Below are 15,188 nucleotides of genomic sequence, written 5' to 3'. Positions count from 1 at the left end.
AATGTGCCCCCTTAATATTTTATCTTGCATATCCAGAGTGACAGAAGTCGTCTGGAAGGAAAAGAGATGAGGAAGGATGAGAGTAAACATGCAGAGGATCATGGGTAAGTTACCAGGAGAATCTGTAAAATAGTAATTATTGTGTACAAAGTCCGACAGGAGGAGAAGCCATGATAGAGAGACTAAGAGAAAATAAGGATGAATTGACAGGATCCACAGTATCTTTATGCTTCTTTCCGGACTTTGTCTCAATTCAATACAAACTCTAAGTGTAATGACACAAGAATATAGAAGTGTATGATCAGCATATGACTCTGCAGTGTGGACCGGACGTTGTACACGCACAACCGTCAAGTTGCAGAACAGCGCCTACAAAGTACGAGAAGGCAAATGAAAAAGGACCAGCGGTAAACCGCCTCTTCTTCCTCTTTTCCGATGGCTGGATTTCTTAAAGGCCTGCAGAGCTCCATCGGTTTGTCCACTGGTACAACACCAGCAGTTGAAGTGCGTAAAGAGAGGGGAAGCCAACGGCTGTGAGTAACTCTCCTGTATACACCCCCCACACAGTGACTGGAGGGGAAGTCCAGAAGCAGCACCGTCACACAAAAGAGGGCAAAGGCAAAAAGTGTCCACGTCACTGAAGCGATGACAAATGAAACAAATGAAACAAATGAAACAAACAATAAAAACAACTAAAACAACTGAGAGACTGCTTCACACTATGAAGCCCCCCCCCCTCCACTCAGCCTCGCTCTCATCATCTCGATGTCAGACTTCAGACTTTTACATTTTGTTTCTTTATTATGTTTATTTTGTAATAAAGTACAAGCAGTAAACGTGACAACCTATTCTGGATTTATTTTCTGGATGCCAGGCTGCGAGTCTGACGGACCCCCCCACTCTTCACATTGTGGTGAAACAACAGGACATTAAAATAGAGGGATACAGGACAAACCCATTCTCATGATGTTTTGCCACTACACTGACATAAATAATGAAAATAACATCATTTTTATTGATAATATATCTTATGTCGATATAAAACTTGTTGAAATTACTATAATTTCTTTATCAGAACAATAACCACGACTAACAGTGAGAATTTTGGTCACTGTAATTGTGATTTTAATTTTCATACTGTTTCATCCTGGTGCAGACCATATGCTGATGATACAGTTTTATATGTTTTTTATGTGTGGATCTTCTGTCTCAGACTTGAATCTGTCATGTTTTATTCTCAGTGTTTCTGAAAGTGAAGCTGAATGACAATATCTGAATTTATGAATCTTGGTTCTGAGCAGCTTTAATGAACTGAACATGAGCTGCATCGTTTCAAACCTTGTGATACCAACAGTTTGAGTTTCGGAGCCAAAAGTTGACGTAAATTTTACTTTTAGGAATTTATTTATTCTTGTGTTGAAAAAATACAATTACTTTATTTAATGTGAATAATAATTCCTCCTCACAAAGTATCACAACTGCGTCACGGAGTAAAGATAAGATTCCCAGGATCCTTACGATAAAAGAGTTTCCAGGATAAAACCTCTCTGACTGTTTAACGTGGATCTCATTGGTTCTCAGGATGTGATGTCGTGTTTTCTGTAGATACCTGATAACCTCCTCTGCTCTGTTGTGTATCAATAAAGTTTTCATGTGTACCTTCAGGTGGGAGAAGTTGTCTCAGGCTCTTCACTCCGCAGACTCTCAGGGTTACAGTACTGTTGGAGAGCCTCCACCTCCCCTCCACTGCCTCCCCCTGCAACTCCACATCTTCCCATCAGAGACGGACGAGGACTTGACCATCTCCCCCTACGCCAGCTACACCTCCCTGTCCGAAAGAGCCCCGCCCATCATCAGCGGCTGGCTCGACAAGCTTTCTCCACAGGGGTGCGCTTGATCAGCTGTTGGATGTGGTTTAGCAGTTTTCATTGGTCCTGGAGGATTTTTCATTGGTCTTTAAGGAGGCTGTCGGGGAGACTGAAGTTTGCTGGTCATCCTTGAGAAGGTTTTGAATGTTCTTCAAGGATTCAAACTATCTCAGGTTGCTTCCAGTGGTTTGAAGAGCAGGGTTCCTTAAATTAAAATAAATTAAATCAAGGTCTTAAATTGTCTTAATTGACTAAAACTCACCATAAATCTTCTGCAAAGTATTACATTTGCAGGCAGTACATTTAAGTCGTACCCCAAAAACATCTTTAAAATGTTAGTCCTGAGACACTGTTTTAGTTTTTTAATCGCAAAACACCAATGGGTGTTGATTTCTTCTACACTGAATGTGAAGTATTAATGTGAGCAGAGCACGACACAGCGCCACACAATTCCCAGTCTTTCAAATCAGTGGTCATCTTTGGAACTGCAGTGAGCGTAATGTTACCTTGGCTCTTCTGGTAGGTAGCCTGTGTTTATTACTGCCCTGTGGTGAGTCTCTTGTGTGGTCGTGAGGTTTATGTAAAGGAAAAGTGAATAGACATAATATTCATGTCATCAATGAAGCTTTATCGCCAGACATAACAACAAACAACCTGATAAACTAATAATCTCTACTCCTCCCTGTGCTCCTGCAGAACAACTGATCGTGTGTGTTTTGACTTTTCAGGAACTATGTTTTCCAGAAACGCTTTGTGAAGTTTGATGGAAAAAACTTCATGTACTTCGGCAGCGAGAAGGTACGAAGAGTACTCCTGTACTCCCGTGTACCTGTGTGTATATGTATTTGTATAAAACACCCGTTTAGGTGTGCTGATGAAATGTTCAGATCATATTTTAGATTTTTCTGAACAGTTTCGTCTCTCTCTCTGTTTCAGGACATTTACCCTAAAGGAGTGATCCCATTGGCTGCCATCCAGATGACCCGCCCAGCCAAAGACAGTAAATTTGAGATTGTGACGAGTCCGAGGATTTTTGTTTTCAGGGCTGAAAATGAAGGTATGTTCCAGTTTTGCAGCCACAGGTGTAAACGAGTACTTTGTCACAGACGCATTTGAAGGAACCTTTGAAATGTGACCGTCACACCGTCTTCGAATGCGTCTGAAGGGGGCGGAGCCGAAACTAAGACACAGCTGTTCAAAAATATATTTATAGACCATTCGTGATTTTAATGTATATTTTAATCATTTTTTTGTTAACATGAACTGAAGATGAAACACGATTCGAAAATGTTTTCCTTTATTAAAACCTTTATGTGTTTAGATCAACACTGCTGTTAGTTCTAAAAAGCTTTTTACAGACGCCACACATCTGTTACACATGTTCACATGACTCTGGTGACATCACCCGACTGTGTACGTCACTCTGTGATTTCCTGTCGTAGTGTTGAGGCGGCGCTGGATGTCAACGCTGCAGGAACACGTCAGAGACCAGCAGGTGTTCGGGAGGCGCCGTTTTGGTCCCGGATCTCACTGTCAGAAACATGGCGTCCTGGAACTGAAGGGAACCAAGTCCAAAGTATACATCGCCATTAACACGGATCAGATCTGGATTCACAAGAGCGAGCAGGTGGGAAACACACGTGATGATCAGTGACTATATAAAGATGATCAGTGACTGTATATAAAGACCATCAGTGACTGTATATAAAGATGATCAGTGACTGTATATAAAGAGGATCAGTGACTGTATATAAAGATGATCAGTGACTATATAAAGATGATCAGTGACTGTATATAAAGATGATCAGTGACTGTATATAAAGATGATCAGTGACTGTATATAAAGAGGATCAGTGACTGTATATAAAGAGGATCAGTGACTGTATATAAAGAGGATCAGTGACTATATAAAGATGATCAGTGACTGTATAAAGACCATCAGTGACTGTATATAAAGACCATCAGTGACTGTATATAAAGATGATCAGTGACTGTATATAAAGACCATCAGTGACTGTATATAAAGATGATCAGTGACTGTATATAAAGACCATCAGTGACTGTATATAAAGACCATCAGTGACTGTATATAAAGACCATCAGTGACTGTATATAAAGACCATCAGTGACTGTATATAAAGACCATCAGTGACTGTATATAAAGATGATCAGTGACTGTATATAAAGACCATCAGTGACTGTATATAAAGATGATCAGTGACTGTATATAAAGAGGATCAGTGACTGTATATAAAGAGGATCAGTGACTGTATATAAAGAGGATCAGTGACTGTATATAAAGATGATCAGTGACTATATAAAGACCATCAGTGACTGTATATAAAGACCATCAGTGACTGTATATAAAGAGGATCAGTGACTGTATATAAAGATGATCAGTGACTGTATATAAAGACCATCAGTGACTGTATATAAAGACCATCAGTGACTGTATATAAAGACCATCAGTGACTGTATATAAAGACCATCAGTGACTGTATATAAAGATGATCAGTGACTGTATATAAAGACCATCAGTGACTGTATATAAAGATGATCAGTGACTGTATATAAAGACCATCAGTGACTGTATATAAAGATGATCAGTGACTGTATATAAAGAGGATCAGTGACTGTATATAAAGAGGATCAGTGACTGTATATAAAGAGGATCAGTGACTGTATATAAAGACCATCAGTGACTGTATATAAAGATGATCAGTGACTGTATATAAAGACCATCAGTGACTGTATATAAAGAGGATCAGTGACTGTATATAAAGACCATCAGTGACTGTATATAAAGATGATCAGTGACTGTATATAAAGACCATCAGTGACTGTATATAAAGATGATCAGTGACTGTATATAAAGAGGATCACTGACTGTATATAAAGAGGATCAGTGACTGTATATAAAGAGGATCAGTGACTGTATAAAGACCATCAGTGACTGTATATAAAGATGATTAGTGACTGTATATAAAGATGATCAGTGACTGTATATAAAGAGGATCACTGACTGTATATAAAGATGATCAGTGACTGTATATAAAGATGATCAGTGACTATATAAAGATGATCAGTGACTGTATATAAAGAGGATCAGTGACTGTATATAAAGATGATCAGTGACTGTATATAAAGATGATCAGTGACTGTATATAAAGAGGATCACTGACTGTATATAAAGACGATCAGTGACTGTATATAAAGACCATCAGTGACTGTATATAAAGATGATCAGTGACTGTATATAAAGAGGATCAGTGACTGTATATAAAGATGATCAGTGACTGTATATAAAGAGGATCACTGACTGTATATAAAGATGATCAGTGACTGTATATAAAGAGGATCACTGACTGTATATAAAGACGATCAGTGACTGTATATAAAGACCATCAGTGACTGTATATAAAGATGATCAGTGACTGTATATAAAGAGGATCAGTGACTGTATATAAAGATGATCAGTGACTGTATATAAAGACCATCAGTGACTGTATATAAAGATGATCAGTGACTGTATATAAAGAGGATCAGTGACTGTATATAAAGAGGATCACTGACTGTATATAAAGACGATCAGTGACTGTATATAAAGATGATCAGTGACTGTATATAAAGAGGATCAGTGACTGTATATAAAGATGATCAGTGACTGTATATAAAGATGATCAGTGACTGTATATAAAGAGGATCACTGACTGTATATAAAGATGATCAGTGACTGTATATAAAGAGGATCACTGACTGTATATAAAGACGATCAGTGACTGTATATAAAGACCATCAGTGACTGTATATAAAGATGATCAGTGACTGTATATAAAGAGGATCACTGACTGTATATAAAGACGATCAGTGACTGTATATAAAGAGGATCACTGACTGTATATAAAGACGATCAGTGACTGTATATAAAGATGATCAGTGACTGTATATAAAGATGATCAGTGACTGTATATAAAGAGGATCAGTGACTGTATATAAAGAGGATCAGTGACTGTATATAAAGACCATCAGTGAGTGTATATAAAGAGGATCACTGACTGTATATAAAGATGATCAGTGACTGTATATAAAGAGGATCAGTTACTGTATATAAAGATGGTTGACATGTCAGATATGAACGCTGCCATCTTGTGGTGATGACGGTATTTAATGGAGCCGTGGTATCGAGGTCCCACCCAAATACTCGCTCATCCAATCACGAGTCAGTCTGAGATGTCGATCTCAGCATCTGTCTTCTGTCCGCAGTGTTTCTGTAACGGAATTGGAATGACGGTGATTGAAGCTCGAGGAGCGACCATCAGAGATGGAAAACACAAGAGCTTTGACCTCATCACGCCGTATAAAATCTTCAGGTACAACCTCCTCAAACTTTCCTCATATGAGTCGTGAATCTTCAGTTTATCAGACTTTATTCTAACATTAACAAAATTAAGTTAGATTTGTGCTAGAAACACTCGACCCGTCAAAATAAAAGCATTTTGTATACAAATATGTATGATTCATGTTCCAGGTTGAATCCTATTCATTTCTCTCTTGTTATAAAACCAACATCCTGGTCTAAATTTGATGAGTCATCCTCCACTCAGGGACGTTAACTCATTCTGCGTCCAATCAGAAAGCTTTCTGGATTAAAAAAATTCTGACAGTTAGCGGCCGGCGCTCCAGGAGCTACAACGTCCCATTGAACGGTTAAATCCAGAGGTGTAGATGAAGGTGAGACGTCCTCGTAAGCAGAGACCAGGCTGTCATCATGATGTCACGTTGAGCTGCTGGTTACTGTCGACTCTGCCACAGGGGGCGCTGATGCACATTCAGAGCTATTGGCTGATCTAAACAACCAATCAACATCCACAACAGATTCTCCATAGCTTCATGTTTTCATTAGCTGAAACATCAGATCAGCAAAAATCTGAATCTGCGTAATCTGCATTAACACAAAGTTCTGTACAAAATGCTGTTGCTGTGGCGACCGTCCACCAGGCCTCACTGCCTCTGTTCTGCCTCCTCAGCTTCACGGCAGAGTCGGACCGGGAGAAGCGGGACTGGATGGAGGCGCTGCAGGAGTCAATCGCTGAGACTCTGTCGGATTACGAGGTGGCCGAGAAGATCTGGTCCAACCGATCCAACCGGACGTGTGCCGACTGCAAGGCCCTGAACCCTGACTGGGCCTCCATCAACCTGTGTGTGGTCATCTGCAAGAACTGTGCAGGTCGGACCTTTGGTCAAAACACTTCCTGTTTTCCCCTGTAATCAGGTTGAACTTTGTTGATTTCATGTTAATTTGACTCAACAACCTGACTTCACCAAAGCACCTATAAGGATGATAGATATAATATATATAATAAAGATAGATATAAGGTTCTATAACCTCACCTCTGAGCCATGATGTCAGCAACTGCCCTTCAACCAATAGATCAGATCATTAGAAACCCATCTATTTTATTACATTATTGATTATTGATTGAATTGATTAGTGAACAAATTTGAACTTTAATAACACCTCAGTGTCACTATGGTAACCTCGAAGAAACCTCCAATGCCATGGCAACCACATAGCAGCCAGTTGATGAAACCTTAGCTACCACAGGTGGATTCTAACAACACCAAAACAAAATTCATTCATTTTCCTCTGTAATGGTGTAAATGTAACATGGCCTCTCCACATATAAATATGAAAAAGAAAAACATTGATGTTCAAACCAGTTTCCATGGATCAAACTAATTTACTGAACATGTCATGGACAAAAGTACGTAGCAAGCTGAACTGTGCTGGGCTAAGTATATGAGACATATGGGGACACGTCACACCAGACGTCTGCAGGACGTCCACCTGGTGAACATGTGTTAATGCTGAACCTGTGTCTCTCTCTGTCTCTAACTCCCTTTCTCTCTATGTCTCAGGGCAGCACAGAGGTCTGGGGACGATGGTCTCTAAAGTTCAGAGTCTGAAGCTGGACACCAGCATCTGGAGCAACCAGATTGTCCAGGTGAGAGCCGAGCCAGTGTGTCCACCTATACCATTCAAGCAATAAATTAATAAGTATGTTTATAAATAAATATCCATAAAAGTTCCCTCTATACCTGGGCCCTGAACTAAGAAGCAGGATTTGTGGTTATCAGGTTAACTTCAGGTTTAATTCAGAGTTTTCAGTCCTACGAAGCTCGTTCCCTTGTTATCAGGGTAAATCACCACGGTAACTTAACCTGAACAGCTGACCTGCTCCAGGTTGAGTTGGAGATAAGAGATCAAACAGCATAAAGCTCCGCCCACTGACCCATCCCTTCCTTTGAACCATGACATCATGTTCTTAGAGGATCTGTGGAGCTGGTGTGGATTGTTCGAGTCTCTGAGGAGGACCAGGGTCTTCAGAGACCCACAAGATCCTTTGAGCTCCTCTGATGAGTTTCTGAAAGATCTAGATTCTCCTCAGAGGATGAACCTCTGTCAGCTGCTGGAGCCCAACAGAACCAACCTGACCCGCAGGAGCAAAGTGCCTCATTCAGCAAGGTTTTCATTCACTGTGCTGTGGAAACATCGGATAAGCCAGCATCATTGCGTGTGTTGGCCACAAGCCCCCCGGAGGAGCTTTGTCTGGATGACCAGTGCCACCTGAGGCTGAGCAGTGACCGGTCCGATGACCCTCCAGCGCAGGTCCGTGCTCCGACTGACTCCGCTGAGTTTCATTCACGCGAATTTGACGCCCGAGTTCAAATATTTAAACTCAGCTCAGCCAGATCCCTGAAAGAGATCCTGGGTATGTTGAAATCGCTTCATAGTTCAGGCTCCTGGTGAATATGTGGAATCAAACATGTGACGTCTGTGTCACTGGGTCTTTAACCTGCTCCGTCCACAGTGAGTTTCATGGAGCTGTAGTTACACACATACAGTATCTCTTGTAAGCTCCGCCCCACACTGATACGTTTAAGTTTTAAAATAAATCAACACCTGAAAACACACGTCACCGGAACATTCACCTGGAAACAAGAAGTGGATTTTCTGCAGGTGGTTGCTTAGTTACAGAAAATACGTCACAGAGGAACAAGTGAACTGAATCATTACTTTATTTGTTTGTTTTTGTGCGTCAGATGTTCATCATGCTGGGGAACGACCGGGCCAATGATTTCTGGGCAGCTCGTCTTTCTCAGTGGGAGGAGCTGGACTGTGACTCCTCCCTCGAACAGAGGAGAGATTTCATCAGTCAGAAATACAGAGAAGGACGATACCGCCGCCAACACCCTGCGTTCAGCCGCCAGGAGGAGCTGCTCAAGGTCGGCAGGACCAGTTACGTCATCACGTGTGTGACATCGTTACCTGTGTAGAAACCTGTTCATGTCTCAGTTTCATTTTAAAAAACCTTGTTGTTTTCATAGGTCTTGTGTTCGGCCGTCTCTGAACAGACGCTTCTGAAAACTGTCACTCAGATTTTCTTGGAGGCGGAGTCAGCTTGTCTTGCCAATGACTCGAACGGCGGCCAACAGCACCACCTGCTGGACCATTTCACCACGTCAGGTCTGGACTCTTGTGCTCTCAGGTCAAATATTCGTCGTGTTGTGTGAGTGAAGCCGTGTTCAGTCATTTACACCATTAAACTGGTGTTTACGGGTTAAAGACGAACAAAGTGAACATTGTGGGTTTATATAAATCTATATACATACATGTATATAGATTTATATAAACATACATATTTGTATTTGAATAATATTAAGAAAATCAGCTGTTGCTTGTTCAGGGGTATAGTTTTTGTAATCTCAAGATGACAGTCACATGACTGTGTGTGTTTGTGTGTGTGTGTGTGTGTGTTCTCAGATCCCAGTGTGTATGATGAGATCATGCAGCCTGTTCTTCACTCTGGTTACCTTTTCAAATCCGGCTCCGCCAACAGAGGGACACTGTCGAGAAAAACTCGAGAAGGTTGGTGTGTGTCTTTGTGTGTCTGTGTCTGTTTGTGTGTGTCTCTGTGTGTCTGTCTGTGTGTTTGTGTCTCTATGTGTGTGTCGGTGTCTGTGTGTGTCTCTGTGTGTGTCAGTGTGTTTGTGTGTGTCTTTGTGTCTCTGTGTGTGTGTGTCTGTGTGTGTGTGTGTGTGTGTGTCTTTGTGTCTCTGTGTGTGTGTGTCTGTGCGTGTGTGTCTCTGTGTGTGTCTGTGTGTTTGTGTGTGTCTTTGTGTCTCTGTGTGTGTGTGTCTGTGCGTGTGTGTCTCTGTGTGTGTCAGTGTGTTTGTGTGTGTCTTTGTGTCTCTGTGTGTGTGTGTCTGTGTGTGTGTGTGTGTGTGTCTTTGTGTCTCTGTGTGTGTGTGTCTGTGCGTGTGTGTCTCTGTGTGTGTCTGTGTGTGTGTGTGTCTGTGTGTCTGTGTCGGTTTGTGTGTGTGTGTGTGTGTGTGTGTGTGTGTGTGTGTGTGTCTGTGTGTGTCTGTGTGTGTGTGTCTGTGTGTGCTTGTGTTTTTGTGTGAAGCTGAGACACTGACATCATATTCAAATCTCCTGTTTTACATTTTATTATAAACATTTACTTTTTGAAATCGAACAGAAACGTGTTTCGATCTCGAGGAAACTTTCAGATGTAACGTCTCCGGTCTCGTCTCGTTCAGACTTCCAGAAGTTCTGGTGTTCGGTGGATCGCTCGCTGCTCTTGTACGAGTCGGAGCGATCAGCTGATCCCTGCCTGCAGATCAATGTTAAAGACATCGTGTGTTTGGGCGTCGGCCGACCGGACTCGTCCAACAACAACAACAACAACAACAACAACGGATTCATGGACCGGTACAGACCTGCTCTCTTCTTCTGATTGGTTCCATTTAAACTCACGCAGAAAGAGGAGCTTTAGCTTGAACGAAGTTTGAATGTCGCCCCCAGGTTCCGTTACACCTTTGAGTTGTACTTGACTTCAGAGAAGCTCTTCCTCTTCGGCGTGGAGACGGCCGGCGCTCTGCACAGCTGGACCAAAGCCATCGGGAAGGTCTCTGAGAAAACATTTCAACAGTTTGTTCGTTTTACATAAAAAAAAATTTAAATCAAAGTTTTTCTCATAAAGTTGAAATATTATGACACATTTAAAAAGTTATAAATATTTGAAATATCCTGAATTTATTCATGAAGTCTTTCTCCAGTTTCCTGTTGGTTCTCGGTTCTTTAGTTTGAGGTGTTTTTAGTCTAACTGCCCTTTTGTTCACCACCAGGCTGCGACGCCGCTCAGCTGTCACTGTCTGCTGACTCGGGAGTTTGAGCGCGTCGGCCTGCTGCGCTACCGAGCCATGTTGGACCCTCAGCAGTGGAAGGAAGCATACTTCGTCCTGCAGAAGTCCAACCTCTTCATTTGTCCCCTTAATGACGGAGCAGCTGAGGACATCATCAACCTGAACCGCCTGCAGGAGCTCAGTCAGTGTCTTGGATCTGGTTCTGGATCTGTTCTCCATGTACACACTGTGTAGGACTGATTCAAACGGTTTGTGTTTGTTTTGAAGGTATAACCTCTGAGAAGGAGAACCACGAGAAGAAAGACATCCTGGTGCTGGTGGAGAAAGGAAGGTGAGAGGACCGGATTGGCCAGAGGCATTATGTTTTCAGGTTGTCCGTCTGTCCCCTTCTTGTGAATGCGATATCTTAAAAACGCTCTGAGGGAAATTTTGGTACAAACATACACTTGGACTCAAGAATGAACTGATTCGATTTTGGTGATCACAGGTCACAGTGACCTCACAAAGCACATTTCAAGGCCCTCAAAGCTCCAGTAGTGAAGGCAAACACCTCCTATGGAACTCCAGCCTCATGATGCCATTTAAACCCTCCAACCCTCTCCAGCATCACAAATGAGGAGGAGAACATTGACCCCTCCCAGCTGGTCTCCTTTGTAGACCTGAAGGAACACTTGACGAGGTTGGAAAGTCAAAAGGAAGAGCTGTCAACTGGCAGAACAAGTAAAAAAACTGCAGCAAACAAAGAGAGTCAGAGGAAAGAACTTGTTGCACTGTGAAGAGAGAGTTACGGAGAGTAACAAGAGGGACCTCGCTGCTCTGTCATTACTCCGGAGAGAACTGCAGCTGGAGCGAGAGACACAAGATTCAACTTCTCGCTCTGACAGAAAGACTCAAAGCAAAGGACCGTCTGAAAGAAGAGGACACGTCCGTCACAGAGTCTGAATCACTGACAACTGACCACAGCTGCAACACGAATCACATGGTCCCATTCAATCAATCAATCAATCAAATCTTATTTGTGAAGCCCGTATTCACTCATAAACTCTAGAGCAAATCAAACAAACACGAAGTAGACGTCAGTTCTGTTCAGGTCCAAATAACTTCGATCAGCGTTGGTGTTTGTTAGCGTGTGGCGTGTAGCGTGTGGCGTGTAGCGTGTGGCGTGAGCTCGGTCAGAGTGAGGCGGGGGACATGTGGTACGAGGACGATCCTGAAGGAGCGACAGGCCGCTGCTGGAACACAAACGTGGAGGAAGCCCTGCCGACCTGATACTGGACATACTGCGATTCTAAAAGACATTTTCATGACAATTATGAGACAAATAATCTTTTAAATATTTCTTTCACGAGACCCTCCAGGATTTTGCTGTTGAGGCTTTTCAGGGGGTTTCAAGTGTAAATCAAGGGGTTTCAGACCCCCCCCCCCCCGAACCCCCTGTATTACGCACCCAGGTCCCATTAGTCCCACTGCAAAAGCAGATATTGTCTTATTGATTGACTCAAATGGAAAATGAACTCTGAAAAGACCTAATGGTGGTAAACATCAACCACATATTTAATCATTTGGCCTCACTATCAAATTTGAAATGCAAATCAAAACAACCAAAGAAAATGAACAGAGAAAAAATGGTTTGATTCAGATTATAAACGATTATAAACCGATTAGGGGACAGGTTAGTCAACTCTAACCCAAACAATATAAAACTGCACTGAGAGCAAACGAGGAAGTATCTACAAAACCAATTACAAATAATTGAGGAGTCGTTGGGGTCAAATAAATGTAGAATTTTTTTACCAAACCAAATTACAATGAGTAAACTATTCAAAATGTATATACATATCATAAATCATTTTAAAGATCTTTATAGAAAATCCCCAAAGAATCAAGCTCAAGAGCAGATTTCAGCAAAACTGAAAGATCTCGAAAAACAATTATGATTGTAATTGTACTTTGGAAACACATTTTAATGTCATCCCAATAAAACCTATTGAATCGAATTGATTCTTTCAAACTTGGTCTGCACTTGGACTCGCTGATTAACTGATTAGATTTCAGTGGTCAAAGGTCAGAGGTTACAGTGACTTTTTATGAATTTGGAAATAGAAAATATGTACAAATATGTAGACGTACTGCACTGGTTGGCGGAGGCAGTAATTCTAGTCCCTGTTGATTTAGTTTGTTTTCCTTCATCGTCTCGTCTCCTCCTCAGGACTCTGCACCTGCAGGGCGTCGGCCGCACCGATTTCTCTCTGTGGTACTCGGACATCCAGCGAGCAGCCGGCGGCACAGGAAACACTCTGAGAGAGCAGCAGCTGAGCAGGAACGACATCCCCATCATCGTGGACAGCTGCATGGCCTTCATCACTCAGTACGGTGAGGAAGAGGAGGATCAGTTAAAAGAAGACAAACTTCTGAGGATCTGCTGAAATCTGTCTCAACGGTTTTCTTCTTTTTTCATAAAGTTAATTTAATTTAAACTGAATCAGCGGTTAAAGTAGGTTACGAGCCACATGGGCAAAATGGCGTTTGTGTTCTTGACAGACAGATCCAGGTTCTCCACTTCACCTGGTCCGATCAGATCCTGGTCCAGAGTCAGATCCTGGTTCAGAGTCAGATCCTGGTCTGTTATCTCAGAGCGCAAATAAGAATCATTATGGTCTAATCAGATGAGTCATGTTTAGGAGAGAACTCAACGCAGCTTCTTCTTTTCTCAGAGCTCATCATCATTGTCTTCCTCATTTTGTTTAGGTCTGGGCCACGAGGGCATCTACAGGAAGAACGGGGCCAAGTCCAGGATTAAACTGCTGATGGAAGAGTTTCGTAAAGACGCTCGAAACGTCAAACTGCGGATCGGAGACCACTTCATTGAGGACGTGACTGACGTCCTGAAGAGGTTCTTCAGGGAGATTGATGACCCCATCTTCATGGCCGACCTGCATCCGCTATGGCAGGAGGCTTCCAGTGAGTCCTGTCAGGGTCCAGGTTTAGAGTTCATGGTCTGTCCCAAGGACGCACTCTGGTGGACTTGTCTCTAAAATTTTATACCTTGATTGTAAGAACAGGACATGATGACCTGTAAAACCAGATCTGAACGATGTTGGTCCTGATACGTCAGACTGTCACACTGAAACTCCATCAGTGTGTCCTCTAAGACATAAAACCCCCCTCACACCATCCAAACTCGTTTAGTGGCCACAGGGATCCTGTTTACGTGTCAAGTTTAAATCTGCAGATTGACGTCCACAGTTCTGTTTGTACGTCCTGGTGAACGATCAGATGAATCTGACTCTGTCAATCAGGTGTGAAGCTAAGACAGATGTTACTGTCCTCTTCTGAACCTGAGACTGAAACCTCCACACAAACCTCCTCAGTCTCTCATCCTCATCACCCCCCATAGCTTTCTGAAAGCGTTTAAATGTTCTGTTTCTGATGTTAGAGGTTTAGGACTCGTTCACACCTTGTTTGTTTCAGACCGTCAGACTCTTCAGTTTAGTCTGAACCCAAACATCAGCTGTGAAAGGTTCCTCAGACCACCACCTTCATTTTCTCCATTCAAACAGAAAGACTACTACCCCCCCACCTGACAACACGCCCACGTCAGACGCTGTCTACAAACCAATCAGAGTCAAGTATAGGTAGACTCCGCCCACATAGGTGATGACTACAGGACGTACGTATGTCAGACTAAACTCTTTAGTCCCTAAATTACAAAGTGAAACCAGAACTATCCGATCAAAGGAAACATGGAACAAACACATGGTTCAGACTCAGGTGTGAAAACGAGCTGCAGCCTGAATATTAAAGTGTGAACTGCTCCTATGATACAACATGTTGCATATTTAAATACGGAGTCTCTATTGTTGAACAGTATATACAATATTTAAAACTGATTCTATAAGTTAAATCAAATTGAATGTTCATCTCCAGAAATGCCTCAGAAGAGTCAGAGGTTGGACCGTTACAAAGAAATCATCCGGAGTCTCCCTCGAGTCAACAGGACGACTCTGGCTGCGCTCATCAGTCACCTGTACAGGTGAGCTGAGCCCGACTCACACAGCAGCTGGATTCAGGGCTGAAGTAGCAGCGCTTGTGGTTTGTCCCCCTCAGGGT

The 15,188-nt window shown here is 42.3% G+C and overlaps 1 protein-coding gene across 3 annotated transcripts in view; it reads left to right on the top strand.

The window, feature by feature from the left end:
• Positions 1–15,188, top strand: part of arap3 (ArfGAP with RhoGAP domain, ankyrin repeat and PH domain 3) — a 29,714-nt gene that overhangs the window by 5,354 nt on the left and 9,172 nt on the right. For all 3 annotated transcript variants that reach the window (XM_034597901.1, XM_034597902.1, XM_034597900.1), the window contains exons 6-24: positions 37–104; positions 1,666–1,887; positions 2,597–2,666; positions 2,805–2,925; positions 3,311–3,495; positions 6,132–6,238; positions 6,896–7,095; positions 7,788–7,873; positions 8,973–9,155; positions 9,258–9,396; positions 9,694–9,798; positions 10,473–10,644; positions 10,738–10,840; positions 11,061–11,259; positions 11,346–11,409; positions 13,288–13,451; positions 13,827–14,039; positions 15,006–15,111; positions 15,186–15,188. The exon at positions 15,186–15,188 is cut by the window's right edge and continues 145 nt beyond it. In XM_034597901.1, coding sequence (XP_034453792.1) covers positions 37–104; positions 1,666–1,887; positions 2,597–2,666; positions 2,805–2,925; positions 3,311–3,495; positions 6,132–6,238; positions 6,896–7,095; positions 7,788–7,873; positions 8,973–9,155; positions 9,258–9,396; positions 9,694–9,798; positions 10,473–10,644; positions 10,738–10,840; positions 11,061–11,259; positions 11,346–11,409; positions 13,288–13,451; positions 13,827–14,039; positions 15,006–15,111; positions 15,186–15,188 — 2,510 coding nt within the window. The remainder of the gene's footprint in view (positions 1–36; positions 105–1,665; positions 1,888–2,596; positions 2,667–2,804; positions 2,926–3,310; positions 3,496–6,131; positions 6,239–6,895; positions 7,096–7,787; positions 7,874–8,972; positions 9,156–9,257; positions 9,397–9,693; positions 9,799–10,472; positions 10,645–10,737; positions 10,841–11,060; positions 11,260–11,345; positions 11,410–13,287; positions 13,452–13,826; positions 14,040–15,005; positions 15,112–15,185) is intronic.

Source organism: Hippoglossus hippoglossus, chromosome 10, assembly GCF_009819705.1.
Source record: "Hippoglossus hippoglossus isolate fHipHip1 chromosome 10, fHipHip1.pri, whole genome shotgun sequence".
Classification (NCBI taxonomy): Eukaryota; Metazoa; Chordata; class Actinopteri; order Pleuronectiformes; family Pleuronectidae; genus Hippoglossus; species Hippoglossus hippoglossus.
Note: the sequence above shows the minus strand (reverse complement) of the source record. Positions and strands in the feature narration are given on the sequence as shown.